At 42.6% G+C, this 13,277-nt stretch overlaps 1 protein-coding gene across 21 annotated transcripts in view; it reads right to left on the reverse strand.

Annotated features, from left to right (window-relative positions):
• Positions 1-2,138: 2,138 nt before the first annotated feature.
• The window catches only part of adgrl2a (adhesion G protein-coupled receptor L2a), a 99,634-nt gene continuing 88,495 nt past the window's right edge, over positions 2,139-13,277 (reverse strand). For 3 of the 21 annotated variants that reach the window (XM_034582610.1, XM_034582609.1, XM_034582613.1), the window contains 6 exons: positions 10,617-10,785; positions 10,254-10,382; positions 9,123-9,219; positions 7,337-7,465; positions 6,636-6,653; positions 2,139-4,759 (listed from right to left, as the gene is read on the reverse strand). In XM_034582610.1, coding sequence (XP_034438501.1) covers positions 3,915-4,759; positions 6,636-6,653; positions 7,337-7,465; positions 9,123-9,219; positions 10,254-10,382; positions 10,617-10,785 — 1,387 coding nt within the window. In that variant the 3' untranslated portion in view covers positions 2,139-3,914. Of the gene's footprint in view, positions 4,760-5,385; positions 5,439-6,635; positions 6,654-7,336; positions 7,466-9,122; positions 9,220-10,253; positions 10,383-10,616; positions 10,786-11,455; positions 11,483-11,781; positions 11,827-13,277 lie in introns of those variants that run through there. The other 18 variants (XM_034582616.1, XM_034582615.1, XM_034582628.1 and 15 more) reach the window with 14 other exon arrangements.

Here is a 13,277-nt window from a genome sequence, read left to right on the forward strand (position 1 = left end):
GGAACACAGTATATTTTTAAACCACATATTAAATTATTTGGGTTTGAGGCTTACAAAATACACTGAAGCATTCATTCTTGTTTTTTCAAATGTGGGGGTGTCAAATTAAAAAGTCAGAAATGTGGTGATGATCTTTAATTAAAAGCAGATAATGGTTGTTTAATTTAAGTTTATGAAGCTTGTCACAGTTAATCTAATGAATTTTTTATGAAATCTCTGTGTGACCAAAATACCAAAAGTGCTTTTAGGAAAAGCTTTATTGTTTTTTCCCGTCTCACAGACAGGAGACGGAAACATTTAGCTTCAGAGCATTTGGGGATTTTGGAGAAAAAATAAATGAATTCATCAAAAAGAAAAAACTTCTTTCATGCACTTGCATCATATCCTACAGAAATTCCTTGGATCCTGAAAATTACTTCTGACTTGACAATCACAAATAGTCTTTTGCAGTTTCTCCCCGTTTCTGCTGACAGTGTTCTCCCGCTCGGTTTCCAGGGGCTGACTCGCTCCTCTGTGGGAGCATTCGAGCTCTCGGCCCCTCGGCTCCTGGCCTACTTCTGAATCAATGTTTGACAAAGGGCAAGTCTCTCCCTGAGCAATAGATGGTGAATTAGAGAGGCTCCTGCACGGTGAGAGGACCACACGCAAAGCCAGAGGGTGCCGAGTCCACATTCCCTGTCGCAGACAAATAGCCGATGCGAGGATCATATTTCCCTGCACTTAATAATGAAAATAAAGTTAGAGAGCAGTTAGAGAGAGGGGTGACGAAGAGGGGGAGGGGCAGTTATTTGTTTGTCTGAGACTGACTCTTTACTTTTCTATTTCAGGTGATGAGATAAAGCTGGTGAGAGGTGGAGAGGGATTTATCGTCAGAGAACAAAGACAAACCTGCAGCGCGTTACTTCTCCTCAATGTTTTTACGTCAGTGAATAGTTTGATATGTTTTTTGTGGTTTGGCTTATTACCTCCGTTGTGTATGTCTGGTTTTATCTGTGTTTGTTTGATAGTTAGCAGTATTACACAAAAGCTACTGGACGGATTATTACTAAACCTGGAGGAAGGGTGTGATGTGGCTCAGGGAAGAATCGTTTAAATTTTGGTGCACATCCGTATCAGGAACACATCATGGGATTGTTTTTACACTTTCTTTATCATTGTGAGATAGGGTGTTTTTCAACGTTTTTATTGATTTCTCAGAGAATAATTCATGGACCTAGATGAAAAAATTTAAAACATATTCATAGTACTGATATTTATGACTGTGTGCATTTTGATGCAGATCCAATAATCCAGATCTGGTGAATTTATACATGGATTCACAAGGGAACTGTTGGGCCTTGGCGAAGGTAGGCACCCTACTGAGCATCATTATTGTTAATTTTGTTCCAGTTTCAAATGTGATTTATAATTGTTTAGCAGAATATTTCTTATTTAATATAATTTAAAAAATATACCTGTTCTCAGACAGTTGAATGTGGCTGCATGTTGTACAATACAGGACGGAAATCGGTTTCTGCTCCTCATTATCATGCACATCATTAAGTCTGCCATTTCCACAGTCAACAATCACTTCAACACTTGGTGAGATCTCAAAAAAAAAGAAAAAATTGCTTTGTGACGATCCGAAGCCTCAGATAATTGCACAGAATGTCACATAATTGTTAAAAAAAAAAAAATAGTCAAAACAACACGCAGCCCACACAGCATTATGTGCACCGGCTCTGTCATAAAGTGCTTTTTTTTTTGGTTGTTGTTGTTAACTTCTGAGTCATTTCCTTTAATACCAAATGCTAAACAGTGCAATTTCTAGCCCCCCTGCAGAGAGCTGTCACTCTGGTGTGATATTAAAATGCTTCAGAAATTAGCATTAGCCTACCTGAGGCATACAGCCGCACAGGAACTGACTGTGGGCTTCGGCAGCAGCAGGCAGTAATTAGAGCAAATACGTGTCATAGGCGGACATATTATACATAATATATTTCTACAACCGCAGCCAAGTGTAACATTGACCCCTTGTTAGGTCCATGGACGGGTTTCCACTCCTACGTGGCATTAAAGACAAGGTTCCTAACGCGCCGGGCTTCTTAATGGTGCCAGGACTATAGTACTCATTCAATAATATACTAAGTGGACGATGCTGTGAACCAGTGACATTTTGAACCTTTATTAGTGTTACAACCACACAGAGGAACATTTACAATGCAATTTTCCTACCTGAGTTTCTCATCTTTGAATCACATGGAAAGATTTGGCTTCTCTAACACATACGGTGAAATGAGCTCTACACTGCAGCGGTTGAAGAAAAGCAGAACAAAAAAATAAAAAGCAAATAAATCCCAGAGGGAAAAATAAATCACCAATTTACCTTCAAGGTGCTCGGGACTTTACTTATAACCTGAGTCAAAAGTGTATTTTTTTGTCCATAGCAAAGATAATTAAGCTTGTTTCTTTTTTTTCATTTTTTTTTTTCAAATAGTACCAAAAACAGAAAGCATTAAAGAGCAACTGGCATTTGACAAAAAATCTCACATTTATTTTATTTGTTAAACAAGTGTTGAACTTTACATCAGTCTTAAGTGATGAGCCCCTTGGTAACATGTTTACATAAAAAACATGAGCTACAGTACAGCATGTATACCAGTGCTGGAAAATATTCACACATTTCCCACTTATCTTTTGGAAAGATTTTAATAAATAAAATGTCCATAACCAGGCGGAAGAACTACATTTATGATAGAAACTCGCTGCTGCTCCGCCCATCACTCTGCCGTGACCGTTTAGAAAGCTCTATTTCATTCAAAATTACACAAAAAAACTGTGCAATGCATAAATCACTTTCACTGGGGGGGTCTGCATCCCCCATTCTACTAAAGTAATGCTGAATAAACATATTGCGATGGGTGGTATCAATGGAACTCATTAAGCAAAAAACACTGTTCACAAGTGAAAAACTGTGGTGATGCATCTTTGAAATCTGCCGACTCCTCCACTCTTTTCAAAAGCTTTTTATGTTCAACCGTACTACCATGAATGAAGTGTTGGAACCATAAACACACTGTATAACATATGTGCAACTTCTACACAATAGTCTCTCAAACGTAAAATTTTGCAATTAAAAGGTTTCTTCATATTTACGTTTTTTCCCATGAATTTTTATTTTTACACTAGCAATACAACAAAATATATATTTCAGCCATTTTCCTTGACAACAGTTCAATGTACAGTTGAGAAAATATAAGGCCAGGGGCTTGATTGCTAGTGGTTATACAATCCAAACTTCATGGTGAACGACTCCAGGACCTTGAATTCCTTTTCTAACAGTCCGATAAGGAAATTTCACAAATATTGTCCGGGTCCTGGTCCAGGGGTGTTGTTTTGTTTACAATAAAAAACAAACAAACAAAAGAAACAGGATTTAACGAGGATGTTTGGGAGTGTATGTACAACCTTTAGACCGGGTCAACTGCTGATCTGATGTAGATGGTAATTATTCCTTCTTTTCTTTTTTTGTTCTTTTCTTTTTTTTTTTCGTACCTTAAATTTTTCTCAATTATTCAACAGCAGCAGCACATTTAAATACATAGTTGGCTTGTCTCTTTAAAATTGAATTCTGACTCTGTATTTATGTACAGTCTCATTAAAACTCTGCACTGCCGTCGCTGTGCGCCAAGTCTGTTGGTCTGCGAGGACGATGAGGAGAGTGGCACGTTTATGGGGGAAAGGAGATGGCGATGCAGATGGGGGGAGGGGAGGTTTGTAAATGGCTGACGTGAGTGACGGGGATTCTAGGCTTCTCCTCAAACATAAAACAAACTCTACCCTTCCCCTCACTTCTCTTTCCTCCCCTAGTGTGTCCTCCAGGAGGAAGGGGCTGCAAAAGTGCAGGAAGAGGTTTGGGGATGATCTGAATACATTTAAAGGCTTGTCACTAACTGCATCTGTCCTTCCCGCACGTCGCCTTCAGGGATGCAGCCCTCTTTAGTAATAGGAATAATGTAACCATCGCTGCTCCCTCGGCCTATCTGGTAATAGGCCTGGAGCTGGTGTCCGGCCCCTAAGTTAGGCATGCTCTTGTAGTAAATGTCCTCATTCTCGCTCCTCTTAGACGGCGACAGGTCCTCCACCACGTCAGGGCTGCTCTCTGGGTACGGCGAGTCCCTAAGATTAGGCATACTAGTGTACAAGGAGTCTCTGTTTGGGGACTGCAGACTATCGTCAGGGTTGGTGGGTTTCAGCTCGCTGACAAAGGTGTCAACTCCCCCATCGGTCCTCACCTTCTTCTGGGGTGCGTACAGAAGAGAGTGAGTCCGCTGGGGGATGAGCGGCGCCTCCAGCTCCTGCTGATGGTGCAGCTTGAGGCCCACTGTGTTACGAGTGTGCACCAAAGACGGAGCGTCGGCTACGATGGCGTCGTCTTCGCTGATGCTGCCCCCTATCACTGTCACCTTGGGCGGAGCCCGCTCCACGTGGTGATGGTGGTGGTGGTACTGCGGAGGCTGCTGGTGGTGGGGCGGGTGGTGTAAACTTGGGTGCTGCTGCTGTTGGTGGCTTTTGTTACAGGCACGCAGGTTGTTGTGTACTAGCTCGGAGATGATCATTTTCTCGAAGGCAGCATCGTCCAGACTGAGGCCGCAGTCTACTACCTGCACACTGTCGCCAAAGTCCCCATTGCGGAGCGAGTAGCTATTATTAAAGTTACCATTTAGCGGTAGAGTATCCATTGCACTTGTATCCCTCACCGCACTGTTCAGCGAGTGCCCTGCAAAGAGAGGGAGACGTGAGGGGAGTTTACATTAGTCACAACCAATAAGCATGAAGGAAACAAACACAAGTTTAATGCTGTTCAGGATGCAGTTTCACAAAGAGAACTCCAGTCAAATCAAGCCATGCCATAAATCCGTTAGTAGGCACAATCCTTAACATACAATATACAGGCATGCATTGTTGGCAATGAGAAATCATTTTACTTTCTCATATATACATTTTGACTTTCCCTTTTTTTAAGACATTGCTTCAAAATAAGCAGAGCACTGTGCATTTTAGTCTGCCACGAATGTGACAAAGCAATGAAAAAGATCCCAAACAACATTAAGGAAAAACACACTGGAACAGTCATCAACGTCACAACACACCGGGCAAAGGTAGATGTCCACAAGTATGAAGCCACGAACGGGCAAGCTACAACACTTACAGGTTGTCTAGCAACTAATAGGTTGTGCCGAAGGAAAGAAAGAAAAAGGACGGAGATGGGTAAAAGATAACATGGACAGAAAAAAGGGAAAGTAGTAATGTATCAACATGGGACAGCCATCGTTGCTCCCACTACAAGGGGAGCCCACAAGCAGCACTCCACCATCACCACACACAGCAGGTGAAAAGACTCACTTTAGACAACTCACATCATGTCTGTCTGCTCAGGCTATCTGGTCTAAGAGCAGCTGATGTACAAAAGAAAGTAAAATGATTTATTGTAACATGGAGAAAAAATCACTCAAAAAGAACAACAAAACAAAAAAGTAAAAAACGTCTTAACTGCAACTTAGCAAGAGCAAGGGTTCAGCAAATGAAATCAGCAAGCATTCAACAGCTTTCGCTTTCATGAATTAAATCCCAACAGCTACTTGTTTTTTCCGTAGCCGTTGTTTTCTTCTTCTTTTTTTATTTTATTTTATTTTTTTTTTGTCCATTAGTTGGCAGCTTGTGCACCCAAAGCTGGCAAAAGGTCAGAGATTGCCCGCAGCCCCGGACTTGGCATCCGTCACAGTGACAGTTCCCAGTGAGACCCCCGGTCACGAGCAGAACAGCTCAAGAATAACACAGCCGCCGACGAGGTCAGACGCGGTCATGTTAGGAATTTCTCAACGCATGGAGGTCATGGAAAACAGCGGCGGAAAAAGATAAATATTAGTTGTGTAATGATTGAGTGGGGAGATAAAGGAGAGAATGTGCTCAGCTATGTGTTCTTAACAGATCTAGACATTAAAATTAAGACGAATGGGATATTCGACTGAAATTGCTGTAGGTTGTTAAAAGTCCAGATTTTGCCGCATTAGAAAGATAAAAATGAGAAGAAAGATATTTTTTTAAAAGATGAAAAAGGGGCAAATAAACAGCCGCTGCCATGACATCCATGTGTTGATGCCTGCTAGGAGGCAATTTAGTGTCCAGACAGGTGTTGTCTGCAAAGATGTGAGGGGAATAACACTGGACACTGAGGCTGCTGAGTGCCACAGGAGGAAAGCAAAGAAAGCAGAAAAGGAATTTTAAAAGAAAGAAAGAAAGGGTAAAGAAACCAGTCTGATAAATGCTCCTTTCTTCCAGAAAAAACATTTTTGATCCGTTAAATCACAAATTAGGCAGAAGGGACAGAGAAGCAGAGTAATGGGTATTTGCGATAGAGCTGTCAGATCTGGAGGATTACGAGAAACGCCTGGAGTGGTCTTCTTTTTTTTTTTGTAAATTTCTGTTCAGATTAGTAGAATTTAGGCAGATAATTTTGTGAACCACTTGCTCACTGAGTGTGTGTTAATGGCCTAAAGTAAACCAGTGATTGTGCCAGGGTGGTGGCTGTTTTTTAATAAGCATGCTGAAAAAAATTTACATTTGATAGGCAAAGTTAAGTTTTACTCCCATACTTGTCTCTCTGTAGGTCACTGGAGGGGAGCACAGTGGAGAAGCACAAAACACAGAGAAATCCCATTTCAGTAACGAAATAGAAGAGCAAAGACAATCACAGCACAGTCGTTACAGTGTGATATATGCTTACATGCCAAATGTGTTTGTGTGTGTCAGCTATCAACAAACATATCTGCACATACACAACTTAATGCACAAGTTTCATGAAGTAGATCTGTATTGAGCTACATGGACTTTTCTTGCGGTTTAACAAGTGTTAAAGTGAAAACTCCCACCAAAACACAAAACGTCATAAATCACCTGATATCTCTGCACCATAAATCTTAATAATCATGCAGTTTACACTGTAGCTTCAAGTCTACACCACTGTTTACATTATCTGAATCTAGAATGTGCAGTATCTCTTTACCATCTTAATCATTATGTCCCGTTCAGAGTTTGAGAAATATGAGAACACGGAGAGGCCCGATCGAAAACAAACCACAGAAATCTCCGTCCCACCAGAAAACCTGTGCATGTTCCCACACACACACACATTAAGTACTGTATCAAGTATTTGGGAGACAATGATTCAGAGGGAAAGGCGATACTGCCGAACACCCTGCTTTTAATTTGGCCTCAACATGAGAAACAAGGAGAGAGAGACAGAAAAGAACGAATAAGAGCCTGAACGCATGATGAAAGTATTAAGTAAGCACACCTGGCGAGTTAAACACTGGAGCCGTGGGGTTGTTACACACGATTGTCTCAGCCAGCAAGGTGTTATAAGGGTTGTTAGTGCCTTGTGGTCGGAGAAGAGGATTTGTTAGTAGATAATTCCCGGTCATTCCTGGAAGAGGGGGCAAGACAGAAGAAGAAGCAGGTAAGTTGCAGAGCGTAGCCAACAGTGACTGAGAGTGTCATGAAGAAGAGAAGTGAAGGGAGGAATGAGGGACTTTGTCAGGCTGGTTTTGTCTGTTGAGGCGTGTGTGGCGTCATCCCGGGTATCTGGCACAGAAACAGCCCAATCTGAAACTAGGCGCTTTATCTTGAAGTCGAGAATGTGGAGGAAAAGTTTTGAGAAGCGACAAACCGGCTGCGTCTGCAGGCTGCCAAAAATAATTGCAGGCCTTCATCACATGAACGTTGATGGAGTTTAAAAAGCAGCTACTTTAACTTTCAAGCTCATTTGCGTTGCAGATTGTTCAGAACCGATTATATTTATATAGACGTGTTGAAGACATTGCGCTAATTATTGCATCCTGTGATCTCTGCTTTTCACGAGTCAGATTTACTTTTTATTCTGTGTAAATATCATTTCTCAAAAATATTCCCTATTTGATCGTGATCTGAGGTTTTTCCTGTTTTAACTGGATCCAAATATAAAATCTTCCCAATGTCAAAAAGCGGAATCCTTCCAAGTTTTGATATCAAACTCTTAATTTACACTCACATTTGTAATTTCTCTTTCCGAATACCTTATCTGCCTTTGAGTTTTCCCCGGTTTGCCGTGTGTTCTCCTGTCATTTATCACCTGTGCTAAATGCCATCTGTCATGTTGGGATTTCTCCGGGGACGAATTTAATGACAGGGAAGTGCTTCCAGGAGATAGAGCCCTGCGTTAGTGCTCGGACTCTCCAGGGTAACTAGGCTATTACACCCCAGAGTGATCAATATCCAACCTTTACATTAAGATCCCCCGGATATGGAACTGTAGGGAAAAAGAAGTCGTGCTTCTACATCGTCAGCGAGGCAGAATATGCTTCAGAGCTTCGGATGTAATGTTTTCACCTTGTGGAAAGTGAAAAAAAGGGGAAAAAGGAAGGCGGTGGTGAAGCGCAGCAGCGACAGGAGTCAGAGGAGGAGAAGAGCAAAGTCAAACCACCTCAGTGTAAACCCTTCGCATGCTTGGAAAGCCATTTCAGAGGCAGCAGAGAGTCGAACAACGCACTAAGCGCTCCAGGTCAGCCAGAGTTGAACATCATCTTCTCATCATCATATTTGTGCTCAAGCTAAATAATAAATGACAGGTTTTTTTTCCCTCCCTCCGTACGCCAGGCAACAAATGGCCCCTCTCTCTCCCTCTTTCCCTCTCTCTCTCTCTGCGTGTTAGGACTGTCCTGAAATAAAACTTTATTTCCCCCTTTGCTGTTTCGGGTTTTGTCTCCGTCTCCCCTGAGCTTGGCCGTGAACTACGGACAGGCAGCACTTAGATAAAAACGCTCCCCGAGCCTTGCCCCAATTTGCGAGTGACGTTACCAGCCGGGATGACAGCGCACAGAGTATTTGAGGATGGATTTTTGTAATCCCTCACTGGCAGGACAGAATAGAGAGACTAAACTAAAGGCCTAGACCGCACTGCTCTGTCTTTTCAAGCAGGAGGCATTTATTATGATTACCAGAGAAGGATCCTGTCCGGCGGTGTGAGATCATTGGAGGTATTTTTAGCGGGATGATGAAATGTGTGCATAGGTGTGCATGTGGAGAGAAATGAGGTGTGAACTGACCTTGGTTAAGGGTGGAGGTGCTGTTGATGTCACCTGAGATAAACGAGGACTCGGTTTGCTTTCTTACGGTGTCATTCCACATTCTCCTGATACGACTCTGTCAGGTCAACAAGGGACAGTCATTAGGACTTTAAACAAGCCCGCTCACCTTTCAGATCAGCTTTCATTCATCTCCTACACGAACATACTCCGGACTACACCCCCCCTCACACGCCTGCTAATGTGCTGTGAAGCGAGGGCAGCGCTGAGGCCGACTTCCTCTGTATAGCTGCTTTCAGACATGCACAGAACTGAATTAGCGAACGCAAATGTCTGAGTCAGTTGCTGCAGACGTTCTTGCTTCCAGCCCCTCGGTAAAAACTAAGAATAATGTCCCAGTGAGTCCGTGTGAGAATTATACGGAAGATTCACCACGAGCAAGTGGGCGGATTGATGAGGTTTCTAACCCGTGACGGACGGAAGTTTTCTTTGTTGTTGCGAAGTCGTCTGACTGGAGAATCTCCTGCTGCGTTGTTCATATGTGGAAGACAAACTCCGGTAAGAATCCAGGTTCTGAAACAAAACTAAGTACTGAAGTTCCGGAGTTCATGTCTGAAAGCAGCTTATGTTTTTCTTATTTTAAATCAACTTTGAAACGACTTGAGCTGCAGTATCTTGTTTAAGGCTTGAGATTAAAGTGTGATGTTTCCCTATGGGCAAAAGACATCTGGATGTATTATCTTTTAATAAGCTCTATTAGCCTTTAATAACAAAGGGCATAAAGCAAACATGTTGTTCTTTTATAACGTCATCTTCCCCCCCCCCCTCAGTAATATATGCTTGCATTGCTCTTTAAACAGTGCCGTGCCGTTTTCCCATGCATGTGACGTTAGTGAGAGAAAAGATAAAAGCGAGTGCTAAAGGGGCAGAACAGGAGAGAGCTCCTCATGCAGTACGGCAGATGCTGCTTGTAAAACTGTGGCAGCGTGTTTTGTGTCTCCTGATCCGACTCTGAGGCTAAGCAGCATGGCGTGCATTTAATGTGCGACACCTACATGCTCGTGTGCATTCTCATGAGCTACTGTGTAAAACTTTAGCAATTTAAAACAACATGTTTGATGAGTGTATGTGAACAGGAAGCTGTTGGTCTACCTGGGTACCGGAGGAGTAGCGAGCGCTGGTCCGTGTGGTGGAAGTCTTTGCAGAGCCGTGTGAGCTCTCGGTCGGCAGCCCACCGCAGCAGTACGTGTGGCGGAAGCACTTGCTGTACTCTTTGCGGACCTGCGTGAGCAAACAGCGCAGTGTTTACATACAATGTTGACTTTACATATGACTTAGCCCGAGATCCTGAGGCAAGCGGTGTTTGTTCTTTATATCAGCCCGCCGCGGCGGTCGGTGAATTTCGCACGCCGGCGTGAAGGGTTCGGCTCGACTGCTTAAGATTCAGAGGCCGTTTCGACCTGGAAAGAAAAGAAACGATGTGTCTTTGAACACGTAGGACGGCGAGAGACTTACTTTCTTCTGCAGGAGGCAGTGGAAGATAAAGATGAACATTCCTTGGAAAGCGTTGAATATGGTGAAGAGGTACGCCATGACGATCGAGGCCTCGTTGATGAAGAAGAGGCCGAAGGACCACGTCAGGCCCAGCAGAAACAGGAGGGCGAACGCACCCATGACCCAGGATCTAAACCACAGAGAAAACACAGACACAAGGAGAGGGCGACATTAGCATGAGAGGCGTTCAGTCACAGTGTAACAATCGCTAACAGTATGGAAAACCGCTTCCCCACCGTCCCCACCCCTCCATTCACACACACACTCTCAACCCGAATGCAGCTCCTGTCTTCAAACAGACGAGAAGGAAGCGAAACTGTGATCTGCTTTTTGTAAGAACTTTTTATGCATTAGAAGATACAGTCCGGCATAATCAGAGAGCACAGGGTGTTTAAAGCATTACATACTATCATTGCTTATTATTATCTAGTGAGTGTGTTATTAGAAGTGGAGAACTAGGCGGACGTGGAGAGAGTTCAAGGAAAAACGGAGATACCCAGCTTCGTGTGTGAAGGTCCTGTGGAGCCTTCAGACACCAGCAGTGGGCACAGTTCAATGCTCACACACACACAACAACAACAACAACAACAACAACATCGACAACAACACTGGATTTCAAGATGATGGACGGGGGTGACAGCGGACACTCGCTTGGACAGTTGATGTGTAGCTTTGAAGCTGCAGGTTTGGAGAAGATGAACCGGCCAAAGTGAGAAAACGAAAGAAAGGAGAAGAAATAAAACGAGGAGAGAGAATAGACTACAAGCTGAGGAGGAGACTTCTGGGCAACGTGTGCTTACTTGATAAACCGTTTATTATCTTCATAGCTAGAGAGCATGATGAGCAGGAAAAGAGAAACACAATTAGATCAGAGCGCAGAACAGCGTGGGTTAGTCGGCATATCTTCAACTTTGATCCAGGCGAGATCAGGGGAGGCAATTACAGTAAAGGGTCTGACAAGAACTGAAACTTGTGTATTTTTGCTGCTGGAGATTCAATTACAAACTCCTGTGTGAAGCATTCGGTCAGAGCACATTGTCTTGTGGTTGAATTTGCATTTGCGTTACTGTATGCGTGGGTGATGTTCTGTGGGTAACATCATCTGAGGTGTACAGTAAAAGCTTACCCAGGCAAATCTGTATTATAGTAGCCGTCACAAACGCGATAATTACTGGTGCGGAACAGAGAGAGAGAGAGGAGGAGGAGAGCGGTGGAAGAGAAAAGGAGAGGGTGTGGGTTAAGTTTGCCTTCACATGCAACATGCAATGACACCGGTGGACAACAGACTGTTAAAACCAAACTTTGGCACAAAAGCAGAAAGAAAGAAAAACAGCACAAGGGAAAACCGCCATAAATACACATTGTTTTTGTGCAGGATAAACAATCATTAATCTAATCTGAGCGCCACAATGTTTCAGTTCAGTTGTGGTTGGCTTAATGAGTACGGCAGAGTATTAGGGTCATTTAAGGGCGGGGAGGGGAATCGGAGAATTCCAGGATGAAGTCATATTAATATAAGAATAAAGTTTTAATAAAAGCTGTGATTTGACAAATATAAAGTCGTACTTTCATGAGAATGAAGTCATAGTTTTACGAGAGTAAAGTCATAATATAGTGAAAATAAATCTTAAAAAATATGAGAATAATTTTTTTTATTTAAGAGCGTTAAGTCGTAATATTACAATAATTAAGTCATAATTTTATTATTATATACCCCCTCTACGTGTTAGGGGGGGAGTAAAAGAGGATCAGCATGTCCCCCGTGTTAAAATCAGGAATGTGGAGCTTTCAAGTTTTTCGAATTAGTTTCATAAATAACATAAGACTTCATCTTTGGGTTCATCAGTACCACATTATCACAAGTTCCAGGACTTTGAAAAGATTGTACAAGAAACTGCGTCTATTCAGAAGAAAGAAGCTCACAGACTTGGAGTAAGATGCCTCTTCTGTGCAGAATGAAACGTTTGGTTGTGATCATAGAAATATCATTAGAAATATCTTGTTGAAGATGTTGGATCCAGGATCGAGCACAGGTTCCATGTTGCCTATTTTTTTTTTATATTTTAAATTTTTTTCTTACTTCTTTATTCTTTCATTTTATGACATTCTCCCTCATTACAGTTGAGTTTCTTTTTCTTCAATAGGGCCCTAATACTCCCTTCTGATGATAAGGGAGTAGAGTCTAACTCAAATAATGGCTGTTTTTACTGATTGCAGTTTTACCACAGTGCCGTAATGTTGCACACATTCATTGAGGAAATAACATAACTGTGGATAAAAACAGCTCGTTGCGGAAGCTGATATATAATAACTGAGATGTTCTCTGACTCTGGGACGCTGTGCTTCTGTGAGCAACAAAACCAAATAAACCCCAAATGGAAGCAGCCCTGAAATCCAGCCCGCAGTAAACAGCAATAAATACTGTGATCACAAGAGTGCAAAAAAACAAAACAATTAGGAAAAACTCGAAGCACAACACGTCGTAAAAAAGTGGAGGGCGACTCGGAGAGCGTGTGGGGGGGTGGCCGTGCGGCGGCGGCTGTGTTGGGAAGGAATTTTTCTTTTTTCTTTCTCTGGGTTCAGAAGCTGGAATCTATGAGTGAAAATAAAGGGTTTGATATG

The sequence above is a fragment of the Hippoglossus hippoglossus genome, chromosome 4 (genome assembly GCF_009819705.1).
Source record: "Hippoglossus hippoglossus isolate fHipHip1 chromosome 4, fHipHip1.pri, whole genome shotgun sequence".
Taxonomy (NCBI): Eukaryota; Metazoa; Chordata; class Actinopteri; order Pleuronectiformes; family Pleuronectidae; genus Hippoglossus; species Hippoglossus hippoglossus.